The following is a 12,091-nucleotide window of genomic DNA, read 5'->3' as shown; positions in this document are numbered from 1 at the left end:
CGCGCGTACGTAGGCAACCCCCTATAAACAAGAAGTTGGGACACATATGTGCAATGTTCCGGCCAGGAGACCCTCGGGGCTTGGTCGATTAAAGCTGCGCAGGGCAGATTTAGAGGACGAAGGCAGCGATGGCGGCGGCGATGCCAGCACCGGAGAAGGTGATGAAAGAAGCGCCGGCGGTGACGACGGGGCGGGAGTTGCCGGTGCCAGTGCCGGTGGGAGTGGAAGAGGCAGCGGGGGTGCCGGCAGCAGTAGCGTTTCCGTGGACGGTGGTAGAGCCAGTGGCAGCAGGGACAGCGGCCTTGGTGGTAGTGGCGGCGGCGTCGTCGACAGTGGCATTGGGGTCGCAGGCGGTCAGCTTCTCCTGCATGGTGGTGAAGATGCCGTTGAAGTGGGCGATCTCATCACCACCCTTTCCTCCGGCGGGGAACTTGGTGGAGATGGTGACCATGAGGGTGTTGACGTTGCTGCCTGTAAGAAGACGTCAGATATCGCGCCAATGATTGCTGCTAGGAAAGGCTGTTACTTACCGACTTGGGCGACCCAGGAGAGGGCGGTAGGGCAGGCGTCGCTCTGAGCAAAGATGGGAACCTTGCTCTCGAGGTCGACAAGGAGCTTGTCGCCGGCAGCGTTGAGCTGGTCGGAGAGGGGCTGGAAGGCAATGGCCTCATCGGTGCTCAAAGGCAACATGGCCGCAGCGTTGTTAGTGGCGTTGCGGATGATTTCGAGCATAGTGGCCGAGGCGTCCTGAAGCTCGGTTCCGGGGCCGCCGGTGTAGGCGAGGATGGAGCCGTCAAGGGACTGGATGCCGTTGAGAACGGTGGTCATGATGGTGTTGACCGTGGTGAGCTCACGAGCGCACAGGTCGGCGCTGGGGGCCGCGATGACGCCAGCGGCAGCGAGAACGATGGTGGTGAAGAACTGCATTTTGATAGCTGAGCGAGTGTATCAAAGAAAGACTGGTAGCGAATGTTGCTGAAGAGCGTAAGAGATGATGTTGAAGGCTGAAGGCTGTTGTGTGGATGCTGAGTGCTGTTCTGTTAGTTCAAGATCGGCGGACGATGTGCAGAGCTTATATATCCATGCGACTGTGCCGTGTCGATCGCTTTGACTTGCTTACTGGCCCCCTGAGTTACCCCAGATAATCTTAGCTGGTAGTGCCATCCTCACGTGTATGGATAATGGCCACAACAGCTAACATTTCTCAAACCGCGCCGGCTGCTTGTGCTATTTTTTCTGGTGCGGTTCCTTCCTCCTCTCTAGCCTTGTGCTTGGACGAGCTCAACATCTGAACACAATCCCATTTTGCTGCACGACAAATGAGCAACCGTGCGTGGTGAGGCAGCCACGGAGCGCGCTAGCAGAGCCGTTTCTTTTTCTGAAGACATAGCGCGGATCTTGTTGGATTGAAACAGGAACGCGCCATTTTCCTGCACGCCTCCGAATCTCCCCGCCGAGTCAGTTCTCAGAAATTGGGCGGGCATTTGCCTCTCGGCACTAGCATGCATGCAAGTCTAGCAATAATAAGCTCTTCCTTGCAGGCTTCCATGTCGAGACACTCGAGGGGCGGCCCAGGTGTCAGGGCCAGCCCAGCCATCCCAAGCCTGGCAGGTGTCCGGCCGAACAGTTCAGAAGGAATGCCTTGATAATTCGGATGGGTTTTTAGCTTACGCAGGGGCCTCATCAAGTACCACCTTATGCAACACGGCACTGGTCACATCGCTTGGCTTTGCAGGTTCTCGGCCTTACGCCGCTCAGGCTGTTGTTGTCGGTACGGTTGTTATGGGAGCGATGCAAGGAACCACAATCAATTACACACGCATCCAATCCGCATCGGGCGTGTTCCATTTGTCATATCTGGCAATTCTGGAAATCTCCCTTGCGCAAGAGTTGTGCCCAAACGTGGTTGCCCGGCTCGCGACTCGATTAGTGCGTTTGTGCACAGAACTTTCAGCCGCTCCCGCGACTCAAACTCGCTCCTTATTTTTTCCCACCACGGATCAGCGATCAGGTATCAGGAGTACGGCAGTCAATACTAGCTTCATAGCGCTGTCTTGCGGCTGAAGCCAACTCGGTGTTTCCTGAGGCAAGGCTAGCCACTCGCCTCTACCAACGTATGGCCAGAGCTGGGAATCGAAGCCTTGCGAGGCTTCTGGACCCGTCTAAGACCAAGGGCTGGAGCCTTTCACGGCCGCAAAGAGAAAATGGGCGACTCCCAAACGCTTCATTGCCTCAGTATTTTGAAATCACTGTCTTGAATACTTCTGGCCGGATCCAAAACAAGAAGGAATATCCCCGATTATGTGCTGAAACTAGGACTTGGACTTCAGTCAAACTTAGTAACACATCTATGCAGCTCGGCAAATGAATCAATCTCGGAAGCGAAGGAAGCTCCCTTGAGTCACAAATTAAAATGATCGCTGGATCGACTCTTTGTCGTACTATGATTGCCGGGTGCTTCTGGTGAATTTTTCTTCTCCATCGTCAGCCAGTTGACTTGAATGGACAGAGAGCACAGGCAGGAAAATTTGTGTAGAGCGTGCAGTCGCTTCTTAAATTCTGCGGCAGTATGGCATGAATGTGTTGAGTCGGAATATTCGCCTTGTTTTAGGGCCTCGAGGGAGTGTATGGCAATCCAAGCAGGGTTGCGGAGCCAGGCTATTATCTGTTCTAAAATACGACCAGCTGAGTGAGGTGCGATAGTATCTAGGAGGAAGCCAGGCTCGTTAGATTCAGTCGTGTTTTACCCCCTCTGTGGGTATGATCGTTCTTACGCTTCTTTTTGGTAAGTAAATTTAGGTAAATTTCGAGTGAAGACTGTTCAATCATGGCAACCCATATCCAAAATACACGAAACCGATGCAGCATTTGAAGAATACAATTTTAGGTTTGAAGCTCAAGGGATAAATAGATGCATCGGCCTGGTCTCCTTGGGAGCAAATCGATCATTTCTCGGATGATAATATGAATGGCTTTCTGGAATTCGTGATTCTGGGTGGCTAGGTGGTAGCCAATCAAGGGCCCCTGTCTTTGTCTTTCGACAATGGCCCGACTCTTGCGGGGCAATCGTCCAACCTTGCAACGGATAAAGTAAAAAAAATCGCGGGGAAGGGGGGCCACCCAGCAGGGTTGCATGCAGGAGGCAGATAAGACGCATACATGGTTTGTTGATTTCTCACAGTCAATTTGTTGAGATATGGGAACAGAAAAATATATTTACGATCGTGAGGTTTAGAACATACGTGTGACTTCAGATGGGACGCCTCGAAAGGGCGATGAAAGCAGCAAGGGAAAGGATGTTAATAGAATATAGTTCCTTATCGTCGTACGAATTTATTTACGATATTTGAGTCGTGGTAATATGTCATCGTGACTATTTTTTATAATACACGTCATATTGAACAAGTCCCAACCGATTTATTAATCCTCGTAAACCCGAGCATGAAAAATGCAACAGCGTCGTATTGGCGAGATGTCACCTTCGTAGTTCATCATCTTCTACTTGAAATCCCTGGGAAACTGATTGTGACTGATGAAAGCCAAGCTTAGTTGGGGATATATAGGGTGTGGGTGTAATACGGAATCGAGTACCTAGGAAAAGCCATGTATAGGCTGTTGAAGGTCGAATTTGTCTCTAAAGACACACATCAGACTCCAGAAGAAGCGACGGAATCATGATTGAATGTACTTGTGGTTGTCTGTTGCTGGCAATTAGCTGTCAAACAGGTCCGCAACCACTTTGTCAACCAACTCAGCCAGTTTCAACATGTCTATCGTATAAACAGTAAATTGTCAAGATGTCATACATTGAGCTGTAACAATGCTGCGCCATTCTGTGATAACTTTACGTTGCCTATTTCATATTCTTGATAGTTTACAAGCATCAAACACTATTTGAATGTTCAAAATACTTAAGAAATACGTTTCCAATAAAATATATTTCACCACGTATTAATTCTGGAATACCAGCAGCACACATAGCAAAGTGGGACCATTTCAATACAATGGGGTACCAGATCACATTCAGAAACATCCAAAGAGCAGATAGTATGCATTAACAGGCACCTTAAAAGACCGGAGAGAAAGGAATCGGTTGTACAATGTGAACTCCCTCATTGCTGTATAAAATCGCTAGTCACCAAAATCGGAAGGTGGGGACGATCACGTGGCAGAGCCGCCAACCTAATCAAGGACTACAGGAAGTAGTAGCGTACCGAGTACCAGTCACAACAATCATCATACAGCGGAGGAAAAGGAACATTTAACCCATTACATAATTCTTGACTGCACGTTAAGAGCAATCAGAAATATCATTTGCATTGTGGCCGAGCAGGGCCGCCTGCCCAGCAATAATTTAGCTTCGAGCTATGGACATGATCAGTCAAATGTGTACATACGAGTCCGAGTTGTCTATACTTCATGATTACAAAGTGTGCGTGGAAATTCTCGCAACTACTTCGTACAGAGAGACAGTAGAGCAATGTAGATTCCTTACAAATTGATTACCTGCTGACCGGGGACACTCACAACAGTCGGGTCAGAAGTGCTCAGATAGGTGGGTTGTGCATGCGGGACCCCGGCGAATGGAAGTCTGCGATCTACCCCATAAATCGGCACTACCATCTATGCGGCCGATGAAGATCATTGCATTGCGACCGCCTGGATACAACAACATCACCCACCACAGGAGACACGCACCGTCACAGGAGTTGATGGCACAGTTTCACAAACAAGTTAGCCTCCAGCAGAGACCACCATACCCGCCCCTCCCCCCGGGGGGGCACTGGACCCGGCCGCAACATTTCCGCAGGACCACAGCAATAGCCCTTCCGGGGCCCCACCCACCCCTCCTTCTCCGTCAACACGGTCCTGTCGATGCCCGGCGACGAGTGGAAGCACCAGAGCTTCTAGCGGAAGGAGAAACCCCCTGGGCCGTGGGGCCAGAACGAGCCCGCGGTAGTCATGGAAGATGCAGCACGGACACGGCCGCTCTCGCAAGGCCACTGCATTGCGGGCCGGCCGAGGAAAGCGACGAGATAAGCGTTGACCTGGTGTTCGGACGAGTGCGTTCAGACGGGGCGGCAGTGGGAGGGGGGAGAGGACGTGTGCGCATTACGGCTGCCGCGGGCCGCAACGTCCTTGGCGGAGGCAACAACACCACCGTTGGCTTTGGCATGCAGCAAGATTCACGTAGCACAGCGCTGGTTGTTTTTTTTGGTGATTGCCAAGAAGGCCCTGCCAGAATGAACGAAAGCTTGTCGCGGGAGGATGGGTTGGGGATGATGGGCCGCAGAGGATGCGGCCGGCGTGGGGAAGAATGTAAGTGCCTTGGCAGTGGCAATGGCCGAGGTTTGTTTCTTCGATGCCAAGAAGAACCACGCCTTCAATGGAGATATGCCGGATTTTTACCACATATTCATTTTGGTCCTTTTCAAGCTGCCTCGTTGCAACCCTGATCAGAAGACACAGGAAGCTCGAGAGCCACCCGGTGGCGAGGGTCAATCATGGACGACACCCTCACGCGGACCAGCTGGGACCAATCTGCCGATCCCGCATGGCCCGCCGGACCACCGCCGCATGTCTTGCTCGCCACCCTCCCATGCCGCAAAGCAGCCGCCCTTGTACAGCAGAAAGCGGCAATCAGTCCGGCAGCTTGCTATGCTATGGCACCCCCCCGATCATTCTAGCGTCCCAACTGAGTGCGAAACGGCCTTGGTGCGTCGCAAACGGCGCCAACTTATTATCGTCGGAGGGCTAGTCAAGTTAGCTCGCGAGAGCACACGGGCCGCCGTGCTCCCAGCTCTATTGATCCAATGAAGGGGCAGCGGTCCCAAAACCCGCGCGAACGGTCGAGGCGCAAGGACGTGGGGGGAGGGGGGAGGGGGGGGGAGGGAAGAAGAAAGAGAAGCGGGCAAAAAAAGAAAACAATGGGGACAAAGAGACAAAGAACCTAGACCCTGGAAATGGTGAGTGGGAAAAAACAATGAAGGCACGGAATGAGAGAGAGCAAGAGAGAGAGAGAGACCGATATAGCGCGCGCGTTGCACCGCGCTGCAGCACGATTGCTTTTCCATCTTGCCTACAGAATTATCATCAACGAAGAAAAAAAAAGGTCGAGCAATTTGATACCGACGGTCTGGATAAGTCTAATTACCTCTAGACGTTCCAGCCTCGGCTACAGCCAACCTGGCTGCACCGCCGTTTCCAACAAGAAGAAAAAAAACTCTCCCAAGGATCCCGACGCCTTCAAGAACAGACGGATCTTGTCGTGGCGTTAAGAAACTCACCCAAATGCCAAGGGTGGTGATTGATGGCTGTCTTTCCCTCCTTGCCCTGCCAAAACCCAAGACCCTCTAAAAAAAAAAAAAAAAAAAAGGGACGAAGAATTCAAAGATTAATTACTCTCCCCCCTCCATCTAGCGTCTGTGCTTTTCCTGCGCCGGCCACGACGGGAGGGCGAGGACTTTCTTACCCGACTCTCCTGATTCTGGAAATTCGACCCGCTGAGATTGCACACCTGCCCGCCCAATGTGCTGGTCCGGCGAAACATCCGGCATTTGAAATGCATCGTGTTGAATCATGTCGTTTGACCTTGTAACGCACCATGGCCTGATGCTACCCTCCAAAGACAAATTCGCACTCTGCACGGCCGGCGATTTCCGTCATCCTACACAAACAACGCCACAAAAGCGCCCAAATCTCCCCCACGCCCAAGCTACAATCCCCCTGACCGCCATTGTCTGCCCGTCGACATGGCACGGATCCCGGGGTCTGTGTTTTCAGCCGTTGCATGCAGTTGAGCTGAAAACAAAAGCCTGTGGTTGCCCGGCGTCGTCCGAAGCAGTGGGTCGACCACTGAAAAGTGCTCCAAACTTGAGCCTCCTATGGTTGGCTTCATCACAGGTATCGTGGCATCGTGACCACATCTTCGACCCCCCAGATCATTACCACCCACTCCTTTTTTCTCCAGATTCATTTAGAAGTACTCCTGCAAGACTCTCTCACGCTACCCATGGGCTTTCTAACCCCGGGCCGGAGGTGAGTTGGAGAATAAACAATATCAATATTACCGCTGCGCACTACGCTAACAATTTTTCTTGTCCAATTCGTTCACTGAATCATAACCCGTCAATTAATCATGCATTTCTTCCCAAGTCACATTTCCTTAAGGAAATCCTCAAACTCCGTCCTCGTCTTCATGTGGTTTGGCACCATCATCTCCTCCAAGACCGACGCGATGTTTCCCAGTGCATCGAGCTGATTTTGGTCAACTAACATGCAGACGTAGTGACGCCGGATCATATCCTCAGTCCACCGATCCGCCGGGTCCGAGGAAACCAAGTCGCTGATTTGTTTGAGGCGTAGCGTCAAGTCGTCTAGGGTCGTGGGATCGAGGCTGCTGAACTCGGCGTGCGACAGCAGTCCCATCTGGGCACGGCCAAGGTCGCTTTCTATCCATTCGGAGCCGTTGTTTGTCAAGGCAAGCGATGCAGCGTTGAAAGTCGACCCCAGAGATCGAACGACATCCGAGACTGTGTCCGAGGCAGATTGAGGGAGAAAAGCCTGGCTGGTGGCCAAAACATGGACCGTCTGCTCGATTTGGTCCTTCAAGGCATACATGGCTTTTCGCACTCTCGAAAGATTGTTTGTGGGCCGTGGAATATTGCCTCCTCGACTGGGACCACTGCCTACGTCGTCAATCTCTTCAGTTGGAAAAGTCATATTCTTCGTCCGATAATCGTTAAAGTCACTTTTCACGGGTAAGCTGGTGATCAAACGTCTTGTGAGGCGAAGGAGTAACACTTACACCTGTATGATAGGCAGGAAGTCATCCATCTGTCTGGTATGGTCGGAGAGCGCAGTTGCCAACTTTGCCAACGAAGACCGAACCTTTCTCTCCTCTGCTCCACTGGGGTGTAGACACCAGAGCTTGCTTTTCTTTCGAAGCTTCGACAGAATGCTTCTCAGAGACGACATCCACAAGGTAAGGCTAGGATCGAGCGGTATGTCCCTAGCGTCACCCATGGGCTTCTCCCATTGAGTTGCATACTCGGCGAGGATGGGAAGTAGCTCATTAACTTGGACCATCAAAGCCTGACAGTTGTTGCTGACCACTACCGCCTGATCGAACCCAGCAAGTTCCCTCCTGGTACGGTTGAATGTCTCCACGACATAGTCTCCAAGGGATTCCAGGGTCCTGCTGATAGATACAGGGTCGGTTGAGGACTCGCTGAGGTCTAGAGTTTCGCCCAGAGTTTCTTCTCGTTTGTTTGATGACTCTGCGTCCGCGTTGGGGCTTGCTCCCAGTGTAAGACCACCGATATCTCGGGTTGTTTGCTCAACGTCTCTCGAGACCCATGGCTTGCTTGCTGAGGTCTCGCCCTCCTTGGTTGTGTGACCAAAGCTCAACCCTGCAGGAGTTGTAAACTGTTGGCGACGGAGCGGTGCTCCTAGCAAGTCGAGAATACGTGAATGCTGGTTGGTGGCTTCAATCGTATTGGCCGAGGGTCGACTCGGTGTAGGGTGATATATAGGCGTCCTGATTGCCTCCGTTGCCCTACAATTGTTGGAGAAATATACCGGCTCGACAATGCCTCTAGCATCGGCTTCGCCTATTGGAGAGGCGTCCCGGAAACCTTGACTTAGGTGGGTAGTCGGAGGGGAGTATGGTTGGAAGCTATTTGAAGGTAGTTTGGAAGGGCTCGATGATGTTCGAGGAATTGACTGAGGTCCGATTTCGACATCAGATGGTACCGTCGTGTAAAGTGCGTCGAAAAGACGTGTTTGCGGGTCCTTAGTTCGTCCGATCTGTGGACGAGCAGATTGTCCATCGGGGGGAAGTGATGCTCGATCATCTGTGTAGACGGGAGGGGGCTCAAGGGGTGGTGAGGACGACGACGCATTCGGGGCATCGTCTTGCTCGTCGTCTGAGTTCGGCAGCGACACGACGGAGTAGTTGTCAGCGACCTCTTCCCAGTCATCATCAAGTGCCGGTTTGGCAGTGCTATGGCGTGTGGCCATGGTGACTGCGTGCTCGTGGCTGCTCTGTGACAGCCTGAGTGATTATGGAGATGGGATATACTGCTGGTGGTCAAGAGATGATGATACGATGGTGCCAGATACTGGGGGCTGACGATGCTGAAAAGGTCAGTCCTGATGGTGGGCGGGATGAAGAAAAGAAGTGTGGTGTGGTAGTACAGAGACGAGGTCGGACATCCAACGAGCCGAGGGGGAAAAGCAGAGATGGTCCGCACAAGGCAGCCAGGGTGCGTGCTGCTCGGTGCGTCCTGTTGAGGTGCGTCTTATCGAGGTGCTTCTTGCTGACGAAGAACGGCAGAAAGAATGAAAGAGATCCCTGGAGTGGCTGCTGAGGCGGCGATTTGAGCTGACGCGGAGTGGTCGCCAGAAGGTGCAGCCTGCTTTAGCGTAGGACAGGCGAAGAAAAGCAGCCGAGTACCTGAAGATGAGGTACCGTCGAGAGCCTCAGGTTTGATGGAAAAATTGATGCAAGAGCAAGAGGAGCCTAGCCACTGGATGGACGACGGTACCTTCAAAAGTGCCCGGCCAAAATCAGGCTAGGAGGGCACGAGAGGTGAGGCGACCTCTGCTGACTGCCAGGCTGCAGCTGCCCCTTGCCCAGAGCTTCCGTTCGTTGGCTGCTGGCTGCCGAAGCTCGAACCTATCAGTGAGCTCATGCGGGGTTCCTGCTGCCGATTATGCCTGTTTTCGGCCATGGAGAACCCCGCCGGCCTGTCACCCTGTAGATCCCACCCCCCGTCGCAGAAGCTCCTGGGCTGTGCTCACGCTCGCTTAATTGTCCGTAAATCTTATCGGAGACGTCTCGCGATAACGATAAGGCACCTCCAAACACCTAAATGCTGGGGCACACTCAACTTCATACTGTTGGGGTCGGTCATTTGTCATCCCGTCTTTTTCCCCCCCCAACATATCACACACACCAATTCTCCTTGATCATGATTGAGCTGTACAGTGTACGGGCGATACAGCAAGACCACCAATTCTATTAACCCTAACCTATGTGTCTGCTTGCACTTGTAATCCTACTCTGTCTGACCTCGATCACGATGCAAGGCGTGAGAGGAACCCCATCTAAACTCGCTGTCTCGCTCTCAGACCACAATTCTTTATGCCCAAAAGAAACAAAAGAAAATGGTCCCAAAAATCATAATGGCAGTAACGTTTCCATCCACGCCCAAACAACTCTATCGGCGTTGTGGACTGTTGGAGATGGCTGCGACTGCGACGCATCCAGATCCCAAAGTACCCTTGCCATATCAGGACCCCGGTCTAAATATTGAGCCGTTATATCCAATCTGCAACTGACAGATGAACCGTCTATGCGCTCATGATGCTATTCTCGCTCAGCAGCTTGCCGGGCCTTCTTCCAACCATGACGAGTTCGAGCCCGTTCTTGATAGGCGGCTCGCCGCGAAGCAGCAGGCCGATCTCGCTCGGGTGGAACCAGTTCATCCACACCATGACGAGGAACATCAACGTGGCATCGAAGATGAACACGTACACTTCGTTCGTCATGAGATGGCCCTTGTTGCCTTGCAGGTATTCAATGACACGGAAGACGCTTCGAACCCAGATCAAGACGCTGGTGACGTAGAGCGTCAGCAGGTAGTAGCCCCAGCGGATGTCTGGCTGGTGAGACTTCGCCGTCGGCATCAGGACCATTCGGCGGTGGAAGAGAGCGGCGGTGACGATGAAGAATCCGAAGATGGCAAGTTGCGTGAAGAGGCCGACGATGATTACGTTCTCTCCAATCTCCATCATGTTGTTGCCACTGCCAGCAGCGGCCATCATGCCACCACCTGAATTCAGTCAGCAAGTTGAATGACGGACAAATCTTGGGCGCAACAATGACATACCGCCAGATTGGAGCAGGAGAGACACGACGTCGCCGAAAACGAAGACCTTTGTCAACCAGCGTCTCTTGATCAACGCGTGACCCTCTCCATCGGTCAACTCAATGATCCGTCCGAGTATCATGTAGATGGAGGCTGCCATCAGTGCCGGCGCAATGAGAAGCAAGACATTCTGGATAATGTACGGGCCGAGAGTCCAGCATCCTGGCTCCTCCTGCGTGTTCTTTGCGCGAGTCGCATACCCGATAACTTCGCCTACATAGCCAATGACGTTAGTCCACGAGCACAGCTCAGGGTTTCTGATTGACTTACACAGTCCACCGGCGACAAAAGCCGTCATGTACCATGTCTTTGTCTTCACCAGTTGGAAGACATGGAGCGAGGTGGTGAGGATGTAGGCGATACAGAAGAAGATCGCCGCTGCTGTGGAAGGCTTGTATCGATAAAACGACCATTCGGCGTTTACATAATCGGCAACGCACTCTCGTGCCATTGTCGTCAATCGTCAAGTGCCACCTGGGACTCGTTGAATTGTGAGGAAGTCGAATCGGCAAAAATGGGAAGGATGGAAGTTCGAAAGCGAAAATTAGAGAAGCAAAGGATTCGAAATGAACGTCTGAAATGTGGGCTTTGTTGACGCAGGTGGTCTGGGTTACTTATTGACTGAACAGGGACAAAGGTAGAACTGTCTGTGGCTCTGCGGAGCGGAACAGGTTATGCTTATGTTCTCTTCAAGGATGGCGACCCACGTGTAGGATGCATCGAAAAGGGATAGAATTCAAGCCTGACGCCTGCCGCCTGCGCAGGCCATGGCTGATCTTACTGGCAAACGGTAGGTCTCGATGTCTTGCGTAGGGTTGGCTAAGAAGATTGATTGGTTTGCCCTAGAGCCCGAATATCACTGCGCCACGGGGCTCCATCATTCCGAGTATACGTCCCGATGGGATTCGGTGAGATGACAACGACCCGGCCGTACCGCCGTATCCTGTACGGCACCAATCATAAACAGAGGAGTACGGCTTGTGCATTTGTACGGGGCGCAGCGAGTGACGAGAACCGGGGCCGGGTCGATCGAACGCCCGGGAACGGTAGACCTCATATGGTAAGCCTCGGAAGACCCACAAGGCGCAGACGAGGGCCCCGCTATTGCGAGTATTCGCTTTTGTCTCGTATAGCGTGTTCCGTATTGGCTCCACTCT

At 52.5% G+C, this 12,091-nt stretch overlaps 3 protein-coding genes across 3 annotated transcripts; all 3 read right to left on the bottom strand.

Annotated features, from left to right (window-relative positions):
- Nucleotides 1-109: 109 nt before the first annotated feature.
- EsH8_VII_000881 (cell wall mannoprotein 1 family protein) lies at nt 110-927 on the bottom strand (the record flags this gene model as incomplete). The annotated part of the gene is made up of 2 exons (XM_083271014.1): nt 110-471; nt 531-927. The coding sequence occupies 2 exons, from the start codon at nt 925-927 to the stop codon at nt 110-112; spliced, it is 759 nt and encodes a 252-aa protein (XP_083128571.1).
- Nucleotides 928-7,155: 6,228 nt separating this feature from the next.
- On the bottom strand, nt 7,156-9,021 carry EsH8_VII_000880 (uncharacterized protein; the record flags this gene model as incomplete). Its single annotated transcript, XM_083271013.1, has 2 exons — nt 7,156-7,750; nt 7,808-9,021. 2 exons carry the CDS (start codon nt 9,019-9,021, stop codon nt 7,156-7,158), a joined length of 1,809 nt encoding a protein of 602 aa, XP_083128570.1.
- Nucleotides 9,022-10,356: 1,335 nt separating this feature from the next.
- Nucleotides 10,357-11,385, bottom strand: EsH8_VII_000879 (RTA1 like protein-domain-containing protein; the record flags this gene model as incomplete). Its single annotated transcript, XM_083271012.1, has 3 exons — nt 10,357-10,838; nt 10,896-11,147; nt 11,205-11,385. The coding sequence occupies 3 exons, from the start codon at nt 11,383-11,385 to the stop codon at nt 10,357-10,359; spliced, it is 915 nt and encodes a 304-aa protein (XP_083128569.1).
- Nucleotides 11,386-12,091: the final 706 nt, after the last annotated feature.

Source organism: Colletotrichum jinshuiense, chromosome 7, assembly GCF_051148585.1.
Source record: "Colletotrichum jinshuiense chromosome 7, complete sequence".
NCBI classification, from domain to species: Eukaryota; Fungi; Ascomycota; class Sordariomycetes; order Glomerellales; family Glomerellaceae; genus Colletotrichum; species Colletotrichum jinshuiense.
Note: the sequence above shows the minus strand (reverse complement) of the source record. Positions and strands in the feature narration are given on the sequence as shown.